Source organism: Chaetomium fimeti, assembly GCF_033439085.1.
Source record: "Chaetomium fimeti strain CBS 168.71 chromosome Unknown B0H64scaffold_4, whole genome shotgun sequence".
Taxonomy (NCBI): domain Eukaryota; kingdom Fungi; phylum Ascomycota; class Sordariomycetes; order Sordariales; family Chaetomiaceae; genus Chaetomium; species Chaetomium fimeti.
The window spans coordinates 2096707-2119788 of record NW_026944332.1 but is presented as its reverse complement, the minus strand read 5'-3'; the positions used below and the strand labels follow the sequence as shown (position 1 = coordinate 2119788).

General features: G+C 57.8%; 7 protein-coding genes across 7 annotated transcripts; 3 read left to right on the top strand and 4 right to left on the bottom strand.

Moving 5' to 3' along the window:
• Nucleotides 1–232: 232 nt before the first annotated feature.
• B0H64DRAFT_432451 (uncharacterized protein) lies at nucleotides 233–5862 on the bottom strand (the record flags this gene model as incomplete). The annotated part of the gene is made up of 3 exons (XM_062806007.1): nucleotides 5338–5862; nucleotides 894–5279; nucleotides 233–829 (listed from the first exon to the last, which is right to left on the bottom strand). Exons 1-3 carry the CDS (start codon nucleotides 5755–5757, stop codon nucleotides 233–235), a joined length of 5403 nt encoding a protein of 1800 aa, XP_062659285.1. The 5' UTR covers nucleotides 5758–5862.
• Nucleotides 5863–6757: 895 nt separating this feature from the next.
• On the top strand, nucleotides 6758–9892 carry B0H64DRAFT_322670 (uncharacterized protein; the record flags this gene model as incomplete). Its single annotated transcript, XM_062800574.1, has 6 exons — nucleotides 6758–7000; nucleotides 7070–7612; nucleotides 7703–8909; nucleotides 8968–9167; nucleotides 9227–9306; nucleotides 9400–9892. The coding sequence occupies 6 exons, from the start codon at nucleotides 6758–6760 to the stop codon at nucleotides 9890–9892; spliced, it is 2766 nt and encodes a 921-aa protein (XP_062659284.1).
• Nucleotides 9893–10279: 387 nt separating this feature from the next.
• On the bottom strand, nucleotides 10280–12288 carry B0H64DRAFT_424405 (peptidase M16 inactive domain-containing protein). Its single transcript, XM_062805647.1, has 2 exons — nucleotides 12077–12288; nucleotides 10280–12014 (listed from the first exon to the last, which is right to left on the bottom strand). Exons 1-2 carry the CDS (start codon nucleotides 12224–12226, stop codon nucleotides 10416–10418), a joined length of 1749 nt encoding a protein of 582 aa, XP_062659283.1. The 5' UTR covers nucleotides 12227–12288; the 3' UTR covers nucleotides 10280–10415.
• A 1427-nt stretch (nucleotides 12289–13715) lies between these two features.
• Nucleotides 13716–15829, top strand: B0H64DRAFT_323343 (uncharacterized protein; the record flags this gene model as incomplete). Its single annotated transcript, XM_062800605.1, has 3 exons — nucleotides 13716–14866; nucleotides 15018–15024; nucleotides 15074–15829. 3 exons carry the CDS (start codon nucleotides 13716–13718, stop codon nucleotides 15827–15829), a joined length of 1914 nt encoding a protein of 637 aa, XP_062659282.1.
• A 778-nt stretch (nucleotides 15830–16607) lies between these two features.
• B0H64DRAFT_373949 (Vps16, N-terminal region-domain-containing protein) lies at nucleotides 16608–19510 on the bottom strand (the record flags this gene model as incomplete). The annotated part of the gene is made up of 5 exons (XM_062802299.1): nucleotides 16608–16859; nucleotides 17021–17102; nucleotides 17170–18427; nucleotides 18481–19256; nucleotides 19362–19510. The coding sequence occupies 5 exons, from the start codon at nucleotides 19508–19510 to the stop codon at nucleotides 16608–16610; spliced, it is 2517 nt and encodes an 838-aa protein (XP_062659281.1).
• Nucleotides 19511–19792: 282 nt separating this feature from the next.
• Nucleotides 19793–20840, top strand: B0H64DRAFT_153686 (autophagy-related protein 16). The gene is made up of 2 exons (XM_062798488.1): nucleotides 19793–20001; nucleotides 20144–20840. The coding sequence occupies exons 1-2, from the start codon at nucleotides 19917–19919 to the stop codon at nucleotides 20689–20691; spliced, it is 633 nt and encodes a 210-aa protein (XP_062659280.1). The 5' UTR covers nucleotides 19793–19916; the 3' UTR covers nucleotides 20692–20840.
• On the bottom strand, nucleotides 20841–22938 carry B0H64DRAFT_153682 (histone-lysine N-methyltransferase, H3 lysine-79 specific). Its single transcript, XM_062798487.1, has 2 exons — nucleotides 21998–22938; nucleotides 20841–21942 (listed from the first exon to the last, which is right to left on the bottom strand). Exons 1-2 carry the CDS (start codon nucleotides 22573–22575, stop codon nucleotides 21030–21032), a joined length of 1491 nt encoding a protein of 496 aa, XP_062659279.1. The 5' UTR covers nucleotides 22576–22938; the 3' UTR covers nucleotides 20841–21029.
• Between the last annotated feature and the right edge of the window lie 144 nt (nucleotides 22939–23082).

Here is a 23082-nt window from a genome sequence, read left to right as displayed (position 1 = left end):
GGCACCCAAACGATACAATGTCCGAGCAGGCAAAAAAGTCCCCTTCTGACAGTGATAACTTCTTTAGTTAGTTTTGGATATCAAAATCCCAGATACACACAAATGAACCCTCCACCCAACAACAACAACAACAACAACAACAACAACAACAACAACAACAACAACAACAACAACAACAACAACAACAACAACAACAACAACAACAACAACAACAACAAACAACCACCCATCTCTACTCCTCCTCCTCCTCCTCCCCACCCGCCTCCCCATCATCACCACCACCCCTCCCCTTCCCCGCGACCCTCGCCCACTCCACCGCCCTCGCCGAAACCCGCTCCCTGCTCTTCGCATCACCCCTCTCCTCCTCCCACTTCGCCCAGCGGCGGAACCACGCTTTCGCCTGGCGCGGCTTGAGCCCCTTCACCTTGCTGCCGCGATCGAACAGGTCCCTGACGACCGCCACATCGGAATCCTCGGCCGGGACCGACACCTCGAGGTCGAGCAGCTGGTTCCAGAGATCAAACTTGCGCGGGTAGGTGGCGAGCAGGTTCTCGAACAGGGTGCGCCCCTGCTCGCGGTCGCCGTGCGGGGAGCGGAACTCGAGCGCCGCGAACTTGGGCAGCAGCGCGAGGTGTGCTTGGGCTGCGCTGCCGCTGGCGGCCGTGTTGGCCGGGTTGCCGAGGATTTGCGTGGCGCGCTTGGCGAGCGCGCGTCCGCGCTCCGGCTGGCCCGCCGTCGCGTGCAGGAAGTGCGCGTAGTTGATCCAGACGTGTGGGGAGCGCGAGCCGTACTTCTTGAGGATCTTGTCTTCGAAGAGGGCTTCGGCTTCCTGTGGGTGTGGGTTAGTATGGTGGGGTTGTGAAGGGAAAAGGGATGGGGGGGGGGGGACTTGCCTTGTGCTTGCCGGACTGGATGTAGATGCTCGCCAGCCGCTCGTGGACTTCCTGGTCGTCGTTGTAGGTGCAGGCGCGCTTGAAAACCTCCTCGACCGTCTCGTCGGTACCGTAGGCGACTTCCAAGTTGAGGTAAGCGATCCAGACATTCAGCTTCTCAGTTTCCTCCTTGATGTTGATCGTCTTGATGGCCCGCTCGGCCACTTGCCTTGCGCTGGCGAGGTCGTTGATTTGCATCTGCGAGGCCATGTAGGCGATCCAGAGCTCAGACGAATCCGGTTGACCGAGGAGGAGACGCTCGTAATCGCTGGATGTTTGCGGGCCGTTAATATCGAGCTCAGCGGTCTTATCGACGATACCCTGGGGTTCCCGCCTCTTCTTGGGCTTCTTGCTTGGTTCGTCAGCCGCGGGAGCATCGACGTTCTCATCAGCATCCAGAGCATTGGCCGTCCAGTCGAAGCCGCCGGCGTCAAGGCCTGTGAGACCCTCCTCTGCCGCTTCGCCCATTTCGACATCGCTCTCATCTTCCCCGTCCTCGTCATCCTCGTCCTCGTCGTCGGAACCACCGATGAGAATGGCGCCACCAGCATCGCTCATCTCTTCGTCTCCGCTTTCCTCGCCATCCAGAACCGCACCAGCATCCTCGTCCTCGCTATCAACGTCCATGTCGTCCGCCTCGCCGTCCTTAAAGTACGAGGGTTTCAGGCCAAGGTTGATCCGTTTCTTTTCGAGGTCGACCTTCAACACACGGGCCTTTACGCGGTCGCCCTCGTTGTACAGCGTCCTGGCATCCTTGACGTTCCGGTCCGCCATCTCGCTGCGGTGGCACAGACCGGACAGATTCATTGAGCCGTTAATGTCAATGAAAGCACCGAACTCTTCGACCTTCCGCACCTTGCCGGTAATGGTCTGACCCTCCTTGAGGTCCGCGATGGTGGTTAGCGGGACATAGTCCTTGTCCACCACCGACGGCTTCAAGTTCAGCTCAATGCGACCCTCGGCCACGGAGATGATGCGACCCTTGACGAGTTGGTCGACTTGGTAGTGCTCCTTCCAGTCCTTCAGGTACGAGTCGGACAGGTTCTTGATCTTGGCCAGCGCCACGAGGTCGCCGCCGAGCGACACGAAGAGGCCCTTGTCGGAAACGTTTCTGACGAAACCGCGGATGATGTCGCCGACCTCGAGCTTGGTGTTTTTTGTGACCTCCTTGTCCTTCACAGGCAAGGATGAGTTTAGGACCTTGGACGGCCGCATGGACAACCTCACTCTCTTGTTGCTCTTGTCGACCTCGACGACGGCTACCCGCACAATCTCATTCCTAGAATGTGATAGGGGATTCGCCTCGTCGTAATCGTCAGCGAGGTCTGCCAGGTGCACAGGTCCTGCTACCAGTTCGCTCAGCTTGACAATGACTTGGCGGTCGTTGACCTTGGTAACCTTAGCTGGCAGAACTAAACCTTGTTGAATCTTGTCCCAGGAAAGTTGAGCCGCTTCGCCAGAGGTCCGGGCTGAGAGGTCGACCCGCTCCTTCTCCTTGTCTACAGCGAGCACCTTTACTTGGAGCGCAGAACCCACGGGGAAGCTCTTCTCCAGGTTCGCCAGCTTGGCCAAGTCATCGGACGCCTCCATGGCGTTGATTCTCCCACGCACGTTTGGCGATAGATTTACCCACAAGTAGTTGGATGCAACATTGTTGACGAAGGCGATATGGGTGGATCCAACCTCGACTTTATCCAGAGATAGTGATTCGGGGAGTGTGTCGGCCTTCAGGTCGCTAGGTTTTGTTGACAGCTCCAGGACTGAGTGACTGGACCGGTGGGTGATGGGGAGAAAGCGGTGATTGCGGGCATCGTGAACGCCGAGGACTCGAACCTCCAAGATTTCGTTCGGCTTGAACCGCTTGAGTGGCCGCTTCGCGTCCGGAATGTCTTCCCACTTGTCGAAAACCTGTGAGACATCGATCCGCCCCTGAATGTTATCCGCGATCTGGACGTTCAGCTGCGTCTCCTTAGCCGACTTCACCCTAGCCTTCGTGAGCTTGCCAATGGCGAGATCGTCGGCAGAAGAAATCGAATCATCCAAGGAGTTGATCGCCTTCTCCGTGGGCTTGGCAACCTTCTTCACCTCTTCATCTGCAACCGACGGGATCGCAACCACCAAGCGGCCAAGGTCCTTGTCGATGGAGGTGATCTTGACAACAAGGGACTGTGACTTGTGCATCCCGAAGCTGGGTTTGTCCTGGACATCGCGAGGTAGCTTTGACTTGGGGAGGAGAGCAGTCAGCTTCCCCGCAAACTGCACGAAGGCAGCAGTGGCGGTAATATTCCGAACGAAGCCGGCAACTTCGTTTCCCAGCCGGGCATCCTCCACGCTCGCAAGAAGCTTTCCTTCCTTGCTGGCTTGGACGAGACTCGGCTTGTGAGAGAGTGTGATGGAACGACGGGCTTCGTTCTTTTCCAAAACAACCAACTCGGACAGAGTTTGGTTGACGTGGATCTTCTTGAGCGCTGATTGTGTCTTGCTGACTGACTTGTCCGTCAGGTGCGCAACGGGCAGGACAGCCTTCAGTGAGTTGTCGGTGAGCTCAACAAAGATGTCGTCCTCAGTCTTCTGTGTAACCTTCGCCGATACCAGGTCACCAATTTGCAACTTTTTGAGAGCGAGCTGTTTCTCGAGACCGAAGGCTGATGGATCTTTGCAGGAAACGATAAGGCGGCGAGCTTCGGGATCGAAGCTGATGATATAAATGCTGACCGTCTGGCCTACACGGAAGTGCTCCTTGGGGTCGCTGATGTAGGCCTCGCTCATTTCGGAGACCGGGAGGAAACCACGTAGCTGGCCGTAGAACTGAACGATGGCGCCGTGTTGTAGCACACTCACTATCGTGCCGGGAGCCTGCAGACCGACCGCAAGCTCGTCGTACGACTTGATAGGAAGGGCTTCCGAGTTAACCAGCGTCTTCTTCAACGTCAAGCGAAGCTGGTGCCTTGCCGGGTTGGTAGAGAGCACGCGGGCCTTCACCTTCATCCCTTCCCTGAATTTCTTTTCGGGATGCTGTAGGTGAACGTCGGAAAGGTGCATCTCAGGGACCAGGCCAGAAATTCCATCAGCGATATTGACGATGAGACCCCCGAGGCCGTCTTGGTTGATAACGAGCTTCTCGACCACGCCAGGTACTACGGCACCCACGGGGATGTCCTCGATCCTCAAGAACGGCTGTTCTAGGACTTTCTTCTCAAATGAGAGGAGGAACATGCCATCGAAGTTGTTATAACCCACCATACGACCGGGGTGGATAGAGCCGGTTTTATACGGGCCGCTGCTTTCGAACAAGCTGTCGACCTTGCCGTCCCTGACTCTCGAGATGTGGACGAAACCCGGAATGCCTTCAACGCCAACGTCGACATAAAGGCCGATGCCCGGTTCGACTCTCTCCACGGTGCACTCGTCCACAGTCGCCGAGTGAGCAAGAATCCTAGTTGGCAGAATCTCCTGGCCGTCCTTGCTTGCGGTTTTTGGCTTCAATGAGAGCACGTGTGGCAGCACGGAGATACCCAATTTCGGTAGCTTTGCGTTTGGAAATGTGCAGATAATCCTTGCCTTGACGCGTGAGCCTACTTTGTACTTGGCCACAATGTCGACGCCGTCGGGTCCGGCGCCAGAGTGGACAAGGTCTGCAGTCACATCCAAGTGACCCATCACCTTACCAACAACACCGTGTTGAGACACCTCGGACACCAAAACGTCGGCCGCAGTACCGGGTAGGAACGAGCCGATGGTGGTGGCGTCGGAGGGGTTGCTTTTGGGGTTGCCGATACGGTCGGAGAGCGTTGAAAGTTGCACCACCTTGCCGCCAGCGGCCTTGTTCGCCACGATACACAGAAGAACTGATCCCGGCTGGAGGCTCTCCTCAGGGATGCTCTTGTCGAGCTGCTTCCGCGGCAGGAACCCCCTTAACTTCGACTCGGCTATGTTGATATCCATGACGAAGCCGTGATCCTCAACACTGGCCACGGCGGCCATAAGCGTGCAGTTCTCGACCACGTCCTGCTCTGAGATACCAGTATTGGCATGCGCCGGATCAAGAGCAAGATCGATGTGGCGTTTTGTCTTTCCTGGGGCTGACTCGTCCAGTGTTGATGTGACATAAGCGCGGACATATTGGCCGATTTGGAATAAGCTCTTTAGGTCAACGTCGTCAACGCCCTCATCCTCAGGCTCGTCGTCGTCCTCCTTCTCGGCGCTCTCCTCCAGCCGCTGTGTCAGAGGCTCGGAGATGGCGGTTATGGGCACATGGCCAACGAGGTTGTTCGGTAGCGCAATTGCGATGTCGAGCGCGTTGATGGCGCAGACCGTCCCGAGTACTAGCGAACCTTGTACCAGCCGCTGAAGTCCACAAGTTAGTTATTGCACCACCCGGTGCCTTGCCTTTACTATGCCGTACCTTGAAATTTAGCCCCTCCACTTTCACGGCGTCCTCGTCTTTGCTGTCGCCCGTGCCTGCCTCTGCAGCGCGGGACTTGCGCCTCTTCCTCCTGGCAGAGTTGTCCCCCTTCTTGCCCTCGGATTGCTCCTCGAACAAGACATCCTTCTTGGCCTGAATCGAGATCTGTTTTTGCTCGAGGGGGGTCAGGACGCTCCCGCCACCTCTTGGAAACAGAGGTTCCTCCTCCTTCAGTTTCGAAACCACGGCGGTTGCTGCTGGCTTCGCAGGGGACTTTGGCTCCTTTGCGCCCTTCTTGCCGTCGTCTTTGGTCGATTCGCTCGCTTTCGCCCGTTTTGAAGGTCTCGACTCGGTGGCGGGCCGGGTTGGTTTGGAGGCAGAGGCGCCGTTGGGGCCCTCCTTGCGCTTTAAGGAACCCATGGTGACTCTGTGGTGGCTTGTGATGCAGCAATTGAAGAGCAATTTACTAAATTGCCTTCTCTGCACTAAAGCTCTAACAACCAAGAGCACTGCACAATGGAAACCATGCCACTGGAAGCTGCCCACCACAAAAATTTCTGGCGGGTCCTCGTCTCGGCATGCACGATAACGATAAGGCGGGCGGTGAGAGTGGGGTGGGGAATTGGGGACTGGGCACCTGGGACCGGCTCATGGGCAAAAAAGGCGGACCCCAAGAAGATGTCGACCAAACCTCGAATGTACAGATTACATAAAACGAAAACTATCTGGAAGCCCGAAGAAAATGTATTTAATCGATTTACTTACCTTAAGTTTAGTATATTGATTCTTTTCAATTTATCTTGCTCGATTTTAGTTATCTGTTTCTTTTTGCTTGGGCTTGACTTCTTCCTTCCCTTCCGGGCTTTTGAGTTCGGCTTGTTTTGGCCAGAAGGTGGGCCCGCCGTTCCATGCGCCAAGTCTGGTCAAGCTCAGGCCGGCCTCGAGCCGACCCATACAAGGATCTGGCCGCGCTGGTTCGCGCTGCTGATCACCTGGGAACCCCCATGGGTCTTGAATTTGAGTACCCGTGTTCGCCATGAGACGAGCATTTGACTCCGCGAGGCATATTTCGCTCGAAAATGGCGTTGTTGATATTTTGGGATATGGTAGGCCATTGATACGTCAATAATTATTACTTTCCAACCAAGAGTGACTTCCATACTCCAGTGTTTGGCTCCGATCGAAGTGGTTCCTGATACAACCAGTGACCGGATGACGTACAGCCTCGGGAAGCCAACGAGCTCGAGCCAACTGGGGTCGCCGCGTCCCGACCGCCGCCACGTTCAGGCGGACAACACACGGATGGCAAGGCAACGAACAGCAGCATCCCCAGACGCATCTAACTCGCCCATCGCCTGTAACTCCACGAACCTGATAATCCGAGAGGCGCCCCCGTATTTCTCCGCACTCGACGTGCGCCATGGGTTCCCGTAAGCGGGTTAAACCCAACCCTGTCGCTGATTCGAACACTTCCACTCCGATCCCGACCCCGACCCCGACTCCTGCTTCGTCCACGATGCCGTCGCAATCATCCTCCAAGTCGTCCAAGTCAAGCACCTCTACCGCCGATCGGCCCACTCCAACCTCTCCAGCCACTTCAGGAACATCCCGAACTTCGACGCTGAATGGAAGTGGCGGGGGCTCAAAGCAGGCATGTGGACTTGTTAAAGCGCCGCCGTCTCGGCTATCTGGCCTTTTAACTAGACGTTGTACTAACTAATCGCTTGACTAGGCCCACAAAGCCCGAAGCTGGTACGGATCTTGGCCTCGAGTACCTAAATCCGTCGCCTCGACCCAGGTAGCCCGGGAAACGATCCTTGGAGGCACGTCGAAGCCGGCCGGAACAGCGGACTTCAGTCGATTTGAGCAGAAGAAGCCTGTAGACACTATGAGCATACATGATGCTTCAGTGTCTACTGTTTCAAAAATAGAGGAGGATGCGGCTAGTACAGGACAGCAACCGTCGGACCCAACTCCTCCAGTAGCTGAAAGCGTCACGAAACCCGAGGACAAGCCGAAGCCCGAAAGAGCCGACACGGAAATGGCCGACGCCGGTCACGAAGATGGCAGAACAGAGCCACCTGCAGAACAACCTGCAGAACAACCTGCGGATGCGCAAGCCGGAGAAACCGTCACGGATTCGACACCCCCGCGACCCGCTTCAGGGTGGTTCGGATGGCTGGGAAGACCAGGAGCCACGGTGCCTATACCGCCAGTAGATCCCACAACTTCAGACCCTAGCCCCCAAGCGGCGAATGTACCGACCGCGGCTGAGGTTAAGGCCCCTGAGGTTAAGGCCCCTGAGGTTAAGGCCCCTGAGGTTAAGACCCCTGAGGTTAAGGCACCCGAAGTTAAGGCTCCCGAGGTTAAGGCTCCCGATGTTAAGGCTCCCGAAGCAGACAAGGAAGTGCAGGCGGTGCAGGAAGGACCAGTGGTTTCCGGCACAGCTGGCCAGCCCGAGAGCAAGCCTGCAGCAAGCTACGGAAGTTCTTGGCTTTGGTCCTGGTCTGGTAGGACTGCTCCTGCACCTTCACAACCCGAAACTGTGTCACCGACTGTTGAACCGGAGGCGCCGCCCCCAGCGGCGAAGGAACCCGAAGATGTGGTTATGCAAGATGCACCCAATGTGGAGATAGTTCCAGAAGCGCCAACGCCCTCGGCTGCGCCCGCGCCCGCGCCAACACCCAAGGCAGGGTCGACATGGGCATTCTGGTCCCGCGATACGAAGTCGGCAGCCACCAAGAAGCCTGTTCAGCCGCAGAGTGAGCAGGGCCAACTCGCCGTCATGGGGGAGAGTTCCGAAACCCACCCTCAAAAAGCGAATCCGATGGAATTAAAGAACACTCCAGCAAAGGAGCCTCCGCTTAAATCTGGCCGGAAGGAGGAGCCGTCTAAGGCCGCCGTGACACCTTCCCGAGAGTCCTCGTCCAGGAGTAACAAACGCGGGCGTCCGAAGTCAATGGAGGTGGACGATGCGGCGCCGGTCCGTCCGGGCACACCGAAGGTTGACAAGACCAGTAAAGCGTCTGCTCCAAAAACACCAACAAAGATCCAGCCACCAAACCTTCTACTTCCGTCTTTTGATGGCACCTACAAGTTCAAGGAGAACTCGTCCATACTAAAGCAGATTGCTCAGCTACTTCTGAGGACGCAGCAGCCGGCGGGGAAGCATGTATACCTGGCGAAAGAGCCCCCAAAGATAAAAAAGGCCATCGCCATTGGAGTCCATGGCCTCTTTCCCGCGAATTACTTACGCCCCATGATTGGCCAGCCAACCGGGACATCCATCAAGTTTGCGAACCACTGCGCCGAGGCTATTCGAAGGTGGGCTGACAGCCATGGCTGTGAGGATTGCGAAATCGAGAAGGTTGCTCTCGAAGGTGAAGGCAAGATTGGCGAGCGGGTCGAGAACCTGTGGAAGCTGCTGCTGAACTGGATCGATCTCATCCGAAAAGCTGATCTGATTTTGATCGGGTGCCACTCGCAGGGCGTGCCTGTCAGCATAATGCTACTCGCGAAGCTTATTGAGCTGGGGGTCGTGGCATCAGCCAAGGTGGGCGTGTGCGCGATGGGTAAGTTCCATAATACCATGCACTTCTATGCGAGGAAGGGTACTGATATCTTGCATAGCTGGTGTCTCACTAGGCCCTTTCCCTGATTACCGGTCCAGCATGGGCATTCTCATGGGAACGGCCGCTGAACTTTGGGAGTTTGCCGACCCCCAGAGTGAAGTTTCCAAACGGCTCGAGGCGTCCACCACGGCGGTGCTGAATTACGGCGCACGTCTAACATACATCGGCAGCATCGACGACCAGCTTGTGCCATTAGAGGTATGTTTATCTTGCTCCACCCACCACCAGCCCACCATAATACTCACAGCGAAATCTAGTCCGCCATCTACGCGCCCGTCCACCACCCCTACATCTACCGCGCCGTCTTCATCGACGGACGGATCCACGCCCCCGACTTGTACGTCCCACCCCACCCTTTTCCCCCTCTCCAACTCCCCCCCAAACAAAACCAAACCCCAACTCAACTAACAACCCCCTCCTCTTCTCACAGCATCGCCCACCTAGTCGGCTTCGCCCTCAAACTGCGCAACCTCGGCGTGTCCGACCACGGCCTGATCCGCGAGCTCTCCACCCCGCTCGCCGGCAGCCTGTACTCGGGCGAGGGCCACTCGCGCCTATACGACGACGAGCGCGTCTACGACCTCGCCGTGACCCACGCGCTCGAGACCACTGACGTCGATGGTGCGTGTGAGGTCGTACATCACCGCCGCGGTGGGGGTGGGGGTGATGGGAGTGGAAGTGGGAGTGGGGGTAGTGGGAGTGGGAGTGGTGGGGGTGGTGGGAGTGGGAGTGCGGGTTTGTCGAACCCGAATCCGTATCACTTGCCGTGGATCATGCGCGGGTTGTTGGAGGAGGATTTTGTTAAGACGGAGTTGTCGGCGGAGACGGCGGAGCTGGTGAGGCAGTTTGATGACTGGAAACCGGTTACTAAGGCGCTGAAGGATGTCAAGTATCGGTTGGAGGCCGTGAGGTCGAAGTTATGACTGGAGGTTGGTTGATTTGGGGGAGTGGGAGGAGGGGGGGTTGCGGCGGAGTTACTGTGTGAAAGGGGAGCGAGCAAGCATGGACGGGGTTTGGTTGGTATTGGTTGGTCTGGTTGGAATATATCGGATGGGACTGATGGTATGGTGTTTAATGCGCTTACTTACGCAAGGGTGTTTTCCTTCGACGGATCAGCATATGGGGGGATTGGCCGCGGAGTTTGAGATTTGCAAGAGCTGGGGTAGATGCATGATGTAGCACATACATGATACAGGGCTTCGTCAGCCACCAGTTATACTGGTCTAGACATACACTATACTGGTCAATAGAATTAACCCAGACGTATTATTATTGACTGGTCTCTCAAAGTTGAGAAAATTGTCTTGAAGCCCGAACAGGCACACATCATTAACAGAGGATCAAATGCTGGTCTATACACTTCTTAAAGTCATGATATACAATCCACCACTGTCGCTCTACACAGTGCGTCTGATCTTACACCACTACCACACACCCCGTTTTCATCTATGCCTTCCCTAGCCCCCACTGGTGGATTATATCCTGCATTTGTTCCCACGGCAGCGTGGCCGTCGCCACACCCTGTGCCGTCGCCTCCTGAAGCACGACCGTCGGGGCGCCGCTGCCCTTGCCCTTGTTCTCCACCATGCCGCCCACCACCATCTTCGCCACCCTCCTCAAGTCTTTCACGGTCAGCTCGTTAATCTTGCGCGTCATTTCCTTGACGGGGATCTTCCTCCCGTGGACCTGCACCTGCCGCCCGAGATCCTCGAGCTCGACCATGCGGCTCTCGAGGTTCATGAGCAGGCTGCTGCGCAGCTGGTTCTTGGCGCGGGCGACCTCGATGGGGTTGAGGGCCAGGCTCCCGCCCTCGGCGCCCAGGGCCTGCAGCTCGCGGCACATGGTGTGCAGCATGGCGGTGGTGCGGCCCGGGTAGCACGAGGCGGCGATGCCGAACAGGCCCGAGTCGGTGTACGAGTGGTTGAAGGCGACGCACGACTCGACCCAGCCGTGCTGGTTCAGCACGTTGGTGTACAGGCGCGAGTACATGCCCTTGCCGGGCCCACCGGCCGAGAAGGAGCCGCCGCCCCCGAGGAGGGTTTGTAGCGTCGCGAGGGCGTAGATGTCGTCGGAGGAGATGGGCAGGCCCTCGAAGGCGAGCTGGATGTGCGTGAATGTGGGGAGGTGGGGGTTCAGCGGGAGCGGTTGAGGCGGGAGGGAGAGGAAGCCGCCGGTATAGTGGGCTGGGCGGGACAGATCTTCAGAGGAGATGGGAATGATGGGGCCGGGAGAGGAGGCGCCGCTGGACGAGAAGTTCTTGAGGAACGGGATTTTGGAGAGCAGCCCGGAGGATTCTGGGCTAGAGGTTGTAGAGGATGACGAGGCCGAGGGGCTAGATGCGCCGCTGGCTTCTGACCCTGCTGAGTCGAGTGATGTTTCTGAACCCGTCCTCGAGAGCGTTGGCGGTGTTGCCTTCATATCCCCAAAGTGTTTCTCAGCCAGCTTGACGGCTTCTACGTGTGGGACACCAGCGAAGGCCACCACTATCCGCTCGGGCTGATAGAAAGCATCCCTGTACGTCTGGATGACCTCCTTATTGATAGCGCCCAACCTCTCCTGTGGGCACAACAACGGGTTTCCGAGGGTGTTGTCTTTAAACGCAGCGGTGTGCACCAGCTCGGGCAGGATCAGTTCGGGCTTCGACCAAATCTCCCTTACTTCGTACTCGGCCGTTTCGATTTGTTGTTCGATTTCCTCGTCGCTGAGCTTCGGGTCGCGGATCGTCTCGGCTAATAGGGCAACTGTGGTGGGAATGGCGGCGTTGAAAGTGGCCGCCTGATACATCATGGACTCCCTAGAGGATGCGCATTGAATGTTGCCGCCCAGCTTCTCGACCGCCTCCAGCATTTCGTCGGCAGATCGTGACCCCGTCGACTTGAAAGCTAACCGGTCCATAATATGGCTCGCGCCGCGCACCGACTGGTTCTCGAACCGCGACCCGGCGTCGATGTAGACACCCACGCCTGAGAAGGCATCGGGAAGATCCTCCGAGGCTACGCGAATGCCATTGGGCAGGGTGGTAATTAAGTCGCGCTCTGTCGGCTCCTAGAACAACCATTAGCCCACACGAGACCCCCAGGAAGAATATCCATATGAGTTGGCCCTACCAGTACTTTGCTGGGGGGTCGCACCCTGATGCCTTGGCTAACGGCAGTGGCAAGTGTCCTCCCCTGAACCAACGAGTGGCTACCTTGGGGAGTATTCCATGGCTGACGGGTCCGGGCAAGTAACCGTGTTGGCCGGCAGGATCGGAGCATGTTTGTGGCTGGTTCCGGCGGTCCGTCGGTGGTGCTGAATGCTGTCGCAGAATTTCTTGAAGCGGCACTTGCAAGCAGACAAATCCACGGCTGTCTCCCGCTCCCGTGTTCTATCGATAAGGATGCTGGCTGGCAATGGGCCCTTGGCATAACCAGTGGGGCCTTATGTAAGCCTGCATGCCCGCACCCTTCTTGACGCCTCGGCAAGGGTCCATTGTTGTCCAAGAAAGACACAGAGAGATGAAAAAGTACCGATATAAATTCGGTAGCCGCGCTTAGCCCGGATCACAAGGCCAGACACTTGCAAATACACAGTATAACGACAGGAGGAAGTTGTATGTGCTACTTCGTACCTCCCTACCTGCACAATAGGTAGGTACTTCCACCCACCCGCATACCTCAAATGCTTGCGGCACCTCGGCACGATCCGTCGTAATGTTAGACGACATTTAGAAAGGGGGGTCCAACCATCGTCATTAAGCGATGGCAGAGACATGCACGCACTCGAAACCCTTGTAACTCTAAATTCGCAGGGAGGGCAATGTCTCCGTGTACAAATTATGGACACCGGAATCAACCCCCTCCTCGGTAACTCGCTATTTGAGTGGTTCACTTCGCGAGCAAGGTTTCGTTCCTCGGACGGCAGAGGCCGGGCTGGGGCAATGACGGATGCGGGGCGGTTTTCAGGCCCTCCCTCGCACCTGGGTTGGGACGGTTCCAAGGGCAGGAGAGCCCCGGGCATCGCCGTTAAAAACAATGGGGACGTTTCCGTCAAAGTTCAGTCAAATGACGAGTGCGACCATGTCAAAACTCGAGTCAGGCGCCACAGCCCGTCATGGCAAGTGCCACCGGACTCGAAGCCATGATACATGTTCAGCTTCGTCCAGAAAACTTTCCCATTCGGTCTTGAAGTTCCGTCCATGGATGTCATGCTGATCCTGCGCCCCCGTGCAGCCCGGTCCACAATCAGATCCCCGCCGCAGGTCATCACCACCAACAAACATCACAAACCCCCCTAAACTAGGCCGGTTTGCTCAAGACCGCCCAAGGGGCCAACAAGGCCCGCAGTCATTTCGACCCACTCCAGTCTCAGTCCACCTAGTTAGCCAGCATCGTTGTGTTGTGCACAGGAGGGAGGAACTGCCGTGTAGGTTCACACGTGCCATCGCTTTTATTCTTTTTCCCTTTTTTTCTTTTCTTTTCTTTCCTCCAATAAATTCAAGACCTGCGGCTGTGCCATCCAAATCCTCCTCGAGGTTCCTCTTGGCATCCCTTTGTTCTGTCATCACTCGGCCTGTATTGTGCTTCCGCGCTACCTACCGGGCGGTTTCTGTCTGACCAGTGACCACTGCGCCGCGGCGAATCAGCGATTCGTTACCCCCAACAGCCGCAGACCTTCCAGGTTTTCATCGTCAACAGCCGAAGGGTGACACCTGCGGCCCTGGGACTTTGACTTCTCCTCCCGACCCCCCCAAAGCGGTCCTCGTCAATGTTTACGCAACCCGCAGTTTCGCCCACATCCACGGGGCCTGGAAACCTTGTTGTCTCCCCCGTGACTGCGGCCCCCGCGTCGTCGACACCTCCCACGAGAACTAGCCGGTTGCGAGGCTTGACGTACCTCCGCAATTACACCCAAACCCACATCTTGTCCCGCGAACACAGCGCCCACAGCAGCACCCACAGCAGCACCCACGCGCCTACCGCTTCGAATCCACAACCCGGAACATCAGCACCGACACCACCGACCATCACAACAAATCCCTGGTTCAGTTCCGTGCGCAACGACCACTCCACCACCACCACCACTACCACTACCCCCGCGCTAGACAACAACGACAGCAGCAGCGGCAGCAGCAACAACAACGACAACAATAATCACAACAACAATAATAATAACCACCACCACCCCTCATCTTCGACCCGCACTAACCGCTTCTCGCACCTCGTCCCCGCTCTCGGACAACCGCGCCGGCGATCGCCTTCGTCGTCGAATGAAAGGGGCCAGACCGGGCCAGCGACAGGAATTTCTTCTGAAATACGGCCAACCGACGCACATTCTACCCCTTTCCCCCCTTCTTCGAAAACCGGCCCCCGAATTACGGGAGGGAACGAGATGACACGAGCACGTTCTGCCACCACTGGCGATGCCCTCGGCCGACACGACGGGGGCAGCGGTGGCCTTGATACTCTGCCCTCCATTCGGTTCAGCACTTTTGTCGACCCCCGCGCTACACGACCATCGTTAAAATTTGGTCCTGTCTCGCGCACCCTCCCAAGCGGCAGGGAAGTCATCCGTGTCGGCAGGTATTCTGAGAGGGATAGCCAACCCAATGTTCCGGTAAATGCTCCCTCGGCGGCCCCGGTGGGCTTCAAGAGCAAGGTGGTCAGTCGACGCCACTGCGAGTTTTGGTACGAGGATGGCAAGTGGTACATCAAAGACGTCAAGAGTAGCTCGGGCACCTTTCTCAACCACATCCGCCTCAGCCCTCCCGGCACCGAGTCTAAGCCCTACCCCGTGAATGATGGTGATATCGTTCAGCTGGGTATCGACTTCAAAGGGGGCGAGGAGATGATTTTCCGGTGCGTCAAGATGAGACTGGAGCTGAACCGCGGCTGGCAGAACAAGCTGAATACTTTCAAGTAAGTCATAGTCATATCAAGTTTGAGGGGCATTGAGACTCACATCCTCGTTTAGCATGGCCACGCACAAGAAATTGAGGACTATGACATCCGGCGGCGCCGCCAGCACCTCAGGAGCATACTCGCAGGACTGCTCCATCTGCCTCAACAGCATAGCGGTAAGCCTCCCCGACTATAACCGGGCAACCACTTGCTGACAATCCCCAGCCGTGCCAGTGCCTCTTCGTCGCCCCTTGCTCCCACACATGGCACTACAAATGCATCCGCTCCCTTCTCTCCTCGCCGTCATTCCCCATCTTTATCTGCCCTAACTGCCGAGCCGCGGCCGATCTCGAGGCTGAAGTCGAGGACCCAGAGGAGTGGGAGCAGCTCGACTCTGACGAGGGTGCCATAGCGCAGCAGGGAGCGCTGTTGCAACCTCCGTTGGTCGACCCCAACAGTCAGAATAGCAACTCACCTTCAGCACCCCGTAGATCCCGGGAATCAGCACGGAGCGCCCGCCTCTTCGCCGCTCAGCAGCAGCAGCAGCAATCACAACCAGCCGAAGTCTCAAACATGGACCTACTTCTAAGCTCCTCGCCCCCTCAGCAAGAATCCCCCCCACAGCTTGACGGCGCCGTGACCCTCGCGGATCCCACCATGCTGTCACACACCCTATCAACCCCAATGCCGATCCCCTCCCCCGCCCAGCGCACCCTGCCTGACGGCCGCCGCGAGACAAGGACGCCGTCGCCTACTGGCGCGCCCGTGGCTAATGGCCACGAGGGGCCAATCACGCCGCGAAATGACGCCGGGCCCTGGGTCTTTGACGGCAGTGGCGTGAGGCTGAGCTCCGAGAGCGCCCGCCCTGCGGGGGCCGTATTGAGCCAAGGCGGCGATGCCCCTCCTTCGAGGGCCACCAGCATCGAAGCTGCCGTGCAGGCCGCCGGGGCACGCCTGGCGAGGGACGATGGTGACTCATAGCGAAAGGGTTCCGGTGCCTGAGAAGTGGAGATGCTGCGAGTTTGAAAGAGGCATGGTCTGGATCTGGGTCCTGGGTGTCGGGGTTTTTCTTTTACCGAAGGAGGGGTATTTCAGCGGTCATCACGTTCTCGTTGTGTTGCTGGTTCTCTCCTTTAATCCCTGCCCCGCATTTGCACTCTGCTATGGCGTTTTCGGTCCAGAGGAGAGTACAGTACAGAGGGCGGGCGCATTGCACAGCACATTTGGGAGTTGACGGTTGGGACTGGCTGGTTGGGCAGGGCTGATTTATTCGCACTGTTGGGGAGAAACGGGATGGGATGGCATTGTGGTTTGGGCTTTCTGAGCTTCGGTCGTCGTTTTCCGCTCATGTTAGGTTCTCATTTGATGTCGTTTTTCTATGCCCCTATATATATATCTAGGTACCAACTTCAACAGTACTCGGGCGGTGTGATTCTGAGAAGGGCCCGACGCGTCTCGGCCGCACCGAATCAGACCAGGTTCACTGAATATGAGTACCTACCTACCAGACACCAAAGCAGTGTTCTTATCTCACCTGTTCCATCGCCGGGATCGATTGGCACGGCCGAGGTCCCAGCATTTCAACCTACTTGGAATAAACATTACAATCACCGTCATCACAGCACCCGTCCCTTCTTACAGCCAGCCCAACTGATCAATTACGCACCAACCACCAATCCGCTACTCATACTTACCTACCTACTTAAACCCCCAACTACACAACAAACATCCCCCCCCGCTCCCCCCCAAAAAGCACACATCACTTCTTAAAAACAGCCGCCCCCAACCTCTCAATCTCGCGCCCCTCCGCCGTCGTCCGCCCCGCCGCCTCCAGCAGCCGCGCCCACGCCTCGCCGTCCTTGCTCTTGACCGCCTCCTCCGCCGCCCGCACCCGCATCCCGCACTTCTCGTACATGGCCACCGCCTGGCCCGGCTCCAGGCCCGTGCACTTGGCTACGAAGGTCGCTGCCAGCCGCGGGTTGCCGGCTTGGAGGGTTTGGTTGTAGAAGGGCTGTTGGGTTGGGGGGGTTAGTGGTTAGTGGGGGTGGCTTTTTTTTTGGGGGGGGGGGGGGGGGGGGTTGAGGGATTGGGAGTTGAGGGTTGGGTTTGTGGGTTGGGTTGGGGGTTTGGGGATGGAGATAGGGATGAGTTTGGGGAAAGGGGGTTGCGTACCTCCCAGCCGATGGGGCTTTTGCGTTGGCGGGATATCTCTTCGAGTTCGTTCCAGTCGCGCTTGGCAACGAGGGCTTGGAGGCTGTTTTGGGGTCTTTGTTAGGAGGTTGTTCGTCTTTTAGGGGTTTCTGGGGTAGGTGAGGACGTACCGTATCCACCAAGTCACCTTCTCGGGTACCTTGAACTCGCTCTGGAGCTTCTTGGCCCTGCCGTGGTACCCGAGCTGGATGAGCTTGAACATGGTTTGGTTCACCGACAGCCCCGTGAAGTTGTCTGTCAGATCGCGGTCGAATGCTTCCTGCATCCGGAGCAGTGTTGTCGCTTCTTTCAACGCACCCAGCTCAAACGCATGCTCTTTGGAGTTGTCCGAGAGCAGTTTCGCCGCGAGGGACAGCTTGTCGCTCGCTGTTCGGCCCTCGGGCTGACGTAGCGCCTCGCGGATGAACACGGCTGCCCCTTCCAGGCGACGATCGTCCTGATAGTACATGTCCTTGAGCAGCGTGGTATCTTCGCGGCCGTCGCCATCGCCCTGGCGCGCGGATGCCTCGACCAAGGCTGTGGCGGTAGGCCGGCTGTTGATGGCACGGAAGAAACCAGCCAGAGGCAACTTACGCCTAAGTTGGTGCAGGACAAAGTAGATCAGGTCCGTATCGCCGCTCTCGATAGCCTTGTCCAGGGCTAAATCATCCTCTTCCATGCTCAGCAGCAGTGGCACCTGCCGGCCGGCGCGTGGCTCGTGGTTTAGCAGCTCGGTGGCCAGGCGGCCTCTTCCCTCGTCATATGCAGCACGCGCGATCGCCTCGAAGGATATCCCTGGTTTCCCTGATAGCTTCTCGACGATCTTTCTGCAGATGGTATCGTCGTCTTCGGAGCCGACGCGGACTTTGGTAGAGGCCCAGTGAACATAGATTTTATCGGTAGGTAGCCGGAGGTAGCCGGCGATGCGGAGGGCTAGGAGGTATTCGTGGCGGTTCAGGAGCCTGGAAATAAGCCCCGACGGTGAGAGGCGTTGGTACTGTTCGTAGGATAACGGCAGACCTATCTCAAAGAAGCGGACGGCGTTGAGTACCCGCAGAGTTTCGCACATATCGACGAAGTCATCGCTGCTATAGATGTCGAGCACCGACTTGCCAAAAGAAGCGGCCTTGAGCAGCTGCTTTTGCCAGTGGACGCTGAATTCCTGGCCGGCAGCATTTATGCAGCCGTCCACGGCCTCGACAAGGCGCGGTCGAATGAGCTGTATGTTATCGTCGGCCTTTGGCGACTGCATCTCGAGCTGCTCGACGGCGTCCAGGAGGATAGAGGCGGCAGAATCCGCGCCTAGGCGGAAGACTTCCTCTGTAACACCCGGAACCTTCTGAAGAAAGTCACATGTATCATTCGCTACAATCCTAACTCCGTCATAATCTGCGAGGCGGTTAGAGATCCCACAGGGAGTTGACCACGGGGAGGTCACTCACCGGGAACGATATGCACACGGCCGCTATCGTAGAAGAACTTGGCCAAAGATCCACTCGGGCCAACCAGGTGCACCTCATCCTCCCATGCGATCACGACGGCATCGTTACCGCACCATTCAAAATACTTGGGCGGGATCTTGGACCTGGAGTCGTGTTCGCTAAAGCGGTTCTCGAAGTCGCTGGTGATGACGTGGGCCCTGCCCGTCGCCGTGTAGAGCGAGGAGAAGCGCCCATTCGGTGACACGGCGATGTGAGTGAAGGGACCAATATCCAAGAAGCGATCCTCGCACGCTGTGGCGTCCGACACGTAGATGGTCTGGTTGATGCTGAGGAGCACCTCGACTGACCGAGACAGTGTGTACGCGGGCGGGATGATGTTCCACGAGTGCACCTGGCCCCCGGGAGGCGGAGCCAGAAGCTTCGGACGGGGTTCGTCATAGGAAGAAACCGAAACCAGGCCGTTGTTGTTCAGTAGGGCAACAAGACCGTGGGCATAGAACTTGCATGACTTGACGCCAGTCTCGTCGGCGCCATTGCCTAGAGAGAACTGGGTGAACTCTCCCTGCAGGTCATAGTAGCACCTCACAGTGCCGTCCGACGTGACGACTAGGAGCTTCTCATCCTCAGACCAGCCCAACCCCTTGATGGAGCCCTGATCCCAGTTGATGCGGCGGATGAGCTTGCCGGCACAGCTGTAGATGTCGATGCTGGGCTTGGAGGGTCTTGTTGGTTGGAAGGCGATCAGCTTCTCCTCATCGCGGTAGAGGGCTGTATAGCTGTGTGAGCGAAGGCATGACGGGAACCTAGGTAGGGAAGTCGGGCAACCATCCATTTACCCACAGGCACTGATGGGCAATCCACGAGCACCCACCCACACTCACTTACCAATAGCGCCTCCATAGGGAGCTCCGGCGACCAGATAATTATCCAAGTCCAGGTCCTGGTCAAACACTTGCGTGTAGAGTTGGGTTTTGCGGTAAAAACGCTCACCAAGCTGTTCCCAGCCTGCTGTGGGATGCGCGACGTCCATCATATGTCATGTTCCCATGCTTGACCGTGAACGGGGCTGACTGGGTTGTTGAGAGTAGGCGGTACTTGTAGGGTTGTGTTGTTGATTAATGAACGGGCCGGGGCCGCCTGGAGTGCTGAATGGATGGAGCCTGTGGGCACACTGGAGCTCGCACGGTGCAACTAACGGGCACAGGGGCATGGCACGACCTCGCTCCAGCACGGACCCAGCCATGGGCTCCTTCAAGCCCAACCCCTGTTGGGGTTCGCGGGGTTAAGACGATAAGCTAGCTCGTGCGGCTTTGCATCATCATCAACCTAAAAAGCCATCTTCGACGCCGGTTCCCGCCCTTATTTCGTCATTTGATTTGCTTGGTTTTTCTTCCTTAGCCCGTTGCATGACAATCCCTTGACTGGAGTTGCGCACCATGGCTGATTGGAGGCAAGAATACGTCGCGGGAATTAGGGAAACAGAGAAACAACACCCGGTAGACCAGGAGCTTATCGCAGCGTGTCAGTCCGAAACCCCGCCGCTGCCCATCCATCCACTGCTTGTTGATTACATTGCCCGTCGCATTAACTGGACGCGGGCAGACTCTGTCGAGCAGCAGTGATCTAGCTTAGCTATCAACATTCCAGACTGACAAAGTCCCAGGCTCAGAGCTCCTTGACCGCGTCTCCGCTCTCGAAGCCGAAAAAGCAGCCCTCCAACCCCAGTCGCAATCCCAACCCTCCGTGCCCCCCACAACAACCAAAGCCTCAAAACCACCAATATCCGACCCCTCTGACCCCGCCGGGGGGGATACTCCCACCGTAGCCCGCCTCCGCCTCGAGGTAGCCGAAGCCCTGCGTTCGAAAGGCGAGTTCCAGCAGCGCCTCCAGGTAGCAGACGCGGAACTCGCTCGCCTCCGCACCAAGACAGCCGCCGACTCGAAGACGCTACGCAACCTCACGGCGGAGCGACGCACCCTCACCTTCAAGCTGCGAGACCGCGAGGAGGAACTCCGGGTCAAGAACAAGCTCGTGGCGGACGTGCAGGACGAGTTGGCGGTGCTCAACATGCAGCTCGACATGGTGGAAAAGAAGCGGGCCGAGAAGGAGGTCGAGAACAAACAGCTCGTCGAGAGGTTCATGCAACGGGTAGGGCAGGAGGCCGATGCCATGAACCTGGCGAACGACCCGCTGTTCAACAAGAAGAGGTAGCAGGGCGAGCCGGCGGCTATTTGGGAAGGTATTCCAACCGCAAAAAACAAACGCGCTTCGCTGGGGGAGGGGGGTCGATGGTGCTTAGTATTCCGACAAGGAAGGTATGTATACTACATTTATTTATCTATGCGGTCCCTTCTTCAACCCCCTCCCTTCTTCAAAGCTGTACAGATGTACACCAAGAGGTACACCAACAAATACATCAACAAACACCGCTATATGGGGTACTCATTTGTCTTTGCAGACATGTCCAAATACTGATGCCGACCGTCCCATACTCCTGAAAGACTCACCCAAACCCACCGGCACGCCCCAAAAGTCTCACAAGCACGCAATCACTTCCTCGTCGAAATGCAGAATGTCCCTGCGGCTCCCGTCCAGCTAACATAACCCTCGTGGTATCTCAAGTCCTCGACTTCCAGAATGGACGACGCCACATCGTTCTCGGCGAGTTTGTTGTCGTGGACAAACGTCTTGAGCGACACAATCTTGCACCCAATCTTGAGGTCCAAGAAGATGTTGACGAGGTGGTCGTTGAGCTCCGACGTAAAGGCCTGGTTGTTGACCAGGACCACGTCGGCGCGTTTCAGCGCCGCCAAGGTCCTCTCGCTCTTCCGGAAATCGCCCCGTTCCAGGTGCACCTTGCCCGGCGCGATACCCCACATCCGACACCGCGCCGTGAACTCCTTCTTCTGCGCCTCGGCGAGGTTGCACGCGTTCTCCATCATCTCACAGCCCCAGCTCTCGCACCCTCTTTCCAGGGCCGCCTGAAGCGTCACGTTGCCGACTCCCGAGCCGAGGTCGACAAAGACCATGTCCGAACTCAGCTTTGTGCGGTCGAAGATGTCGGAAATAAACGGGTGGAGCAGCTCGCCATAGACGTTGTCGGTGCCATTTTCGTACTTGGCGAGGAGGTCGACTTTGGGCGCCACCGTACGGTCGTATACTTGGTCCAGGATGAACTCGACGAGCTCCCTGGACACACCACGCATGGCGTCGATATTCTTCGCTATTGCGCCTTTCGTCTGAAGGGCCAGCAGCTGGTTATTGTATTCCACCAGAGCCGCCTTGAACCCGTCCCCGTCATTGGTGTTCTTGCTCTTCTCCAACTGGCGGTTGATGCCAATGTTTTGGTCCAGGAATGGTTTCGCCTCGGCGTTGGTGAGGTATGTCGATGCCACGAACTTAACGACCTTCATAATGTCTAGGGCGCCGTCGATCTTGTCCTTGCCCCACACGAGCTCATACCTAAGAACCGTCAGCACTCTGCCCCCCGCGATAATGGAGACCGCGATCAACTCACCGCTCGGTGTATTTCGCCCCGGGATACCGCAGCCGCACGCCCACCTCGTCCCGCCCCAGCTTCATGACCGGCTGGCACTTGTCCTCCAGCGACGCCACCTGCACCGCGTGCACGATCCCCGGCTTCTCCTCCTCGCCCTGCCCCGCCCATAACCTCGGATGCCTCAGCCGCCGGTCCGGGTCCTCCGTGTGCGCCGCCCGCTTCCGCCGCTTGCTCGGGTCCAGCCTCTCGCGCCAGTCGTCGTCGTCGTCGTCTGACCCCGGTTCCGAGTCGCTGAGCACGGGCGCGGGGCTCGCCGTCGCGGGCGACCGGCTGCTGGCGGGGGCCCGCCGTTTCCGGCTCGAGCCTAGCGTGGAGGAGGCGGACGACGAGAGCGAGGGCCTGACCGCTGGGGAGGAGGGCCGTTGTAAGGGGCGCTTCGCGTGCAGGGAGGAGGGGATGGGCGACGCGCGCGGCGTGCCGTGGGTGCTGCTGCCGGTGCTCGCATGCCGCTTTTCCGGGGTCGGCGCGACGGCTTGCTTGACCTTGCGGACTTCGGTCTTGACCTTGAATTTGGATTTTTGGTTGAATATGCTCATCTTGTGTTCTCCGCCGCCGACATGCGTGTATACTGTGCGGCTGGCTTGGTGGTGGGTGCGGATCGGATCGGATGCGACGAGCGTGACGCGCCTGTCGCGTGGGGGCGGGTCTCGAGAGGGTCTACAAGTAATGCATGCGGTCTCGCGGATGAGCGAAGCGAAAGAATAAACAGATGAATAGAAAAAGACCGCTGGGAATCCTGGTAACAATGCGGAGCGAGCGACGAGAGCCGATCAAAAACAAGCCGGGGGTAAGAATACAAGGCGAAAGGCGAGGCTGCGGGGTTGAGACAGAAATGCAGTCGGTTGCTCCGACGTTGAGGCTTGGGAGGTGAGAAAGATCGGGAGCCTTGGCAGAAGGCAGCCCAGGGTCCATCCTCCTGCTGACTGTGCAGGGACTGGCAGGGCGGGCTGCAGGCAGCTGGAGGCGACATGCACGGTGGCACGTCCTGGCCCAGAATTTTCTCGAACGCGTGTCACGTGGGGGACGCTTCAGATTCCGGGGAG

Bases quoted from the DNA above. Each gene is read 5' to 3' on its own strand.
- B0H64DRAFT_153686 (XM_062798488.1), top strand. From the start codon at position 19,917: ATGGCTGATTGGAGGCAAGAATACGTCGCGGGAATTAGGGAAACAGAG. The intron at 20,002-20,143 runs GTCAGTCCGAAA...ACAAAGTCCCAG, and splicing joins CCAGGAGCTTATCGCAGCGT to GCTCAGAGCTCCTTGACCGC.
- B0H64DRAFT_424405 (XM_062805647.1), bottom strand. From the start codon at position 12,226: ATGCTCCGATCCTGCCGGCCAACACGGTTACTTGCCCGGACCCGTCAG. The intron at 12,015-12,076 runs GTAGGGCCAACT...TGGTTGTTCTAG, and splicing joins GACCCCCCAGCAAAGTACTG to GAGCCGACAGAGCGCGACTT.
- B0H64DRAFT_153682 (XM_062798487.1), bottom strand. From the start codon at position 22,575: ATGAGCATATTCAACCAAAAATCCAAATTCAAGGTCAAGACCGAAGTC. The intron at 21,943-21,997 runs GTGAGTTGATCG...GACGGTTCTTAG, and splicing joins GGGGCGAAATACACCGAGCG to GTATGAGCTCGTGTGGGGCA.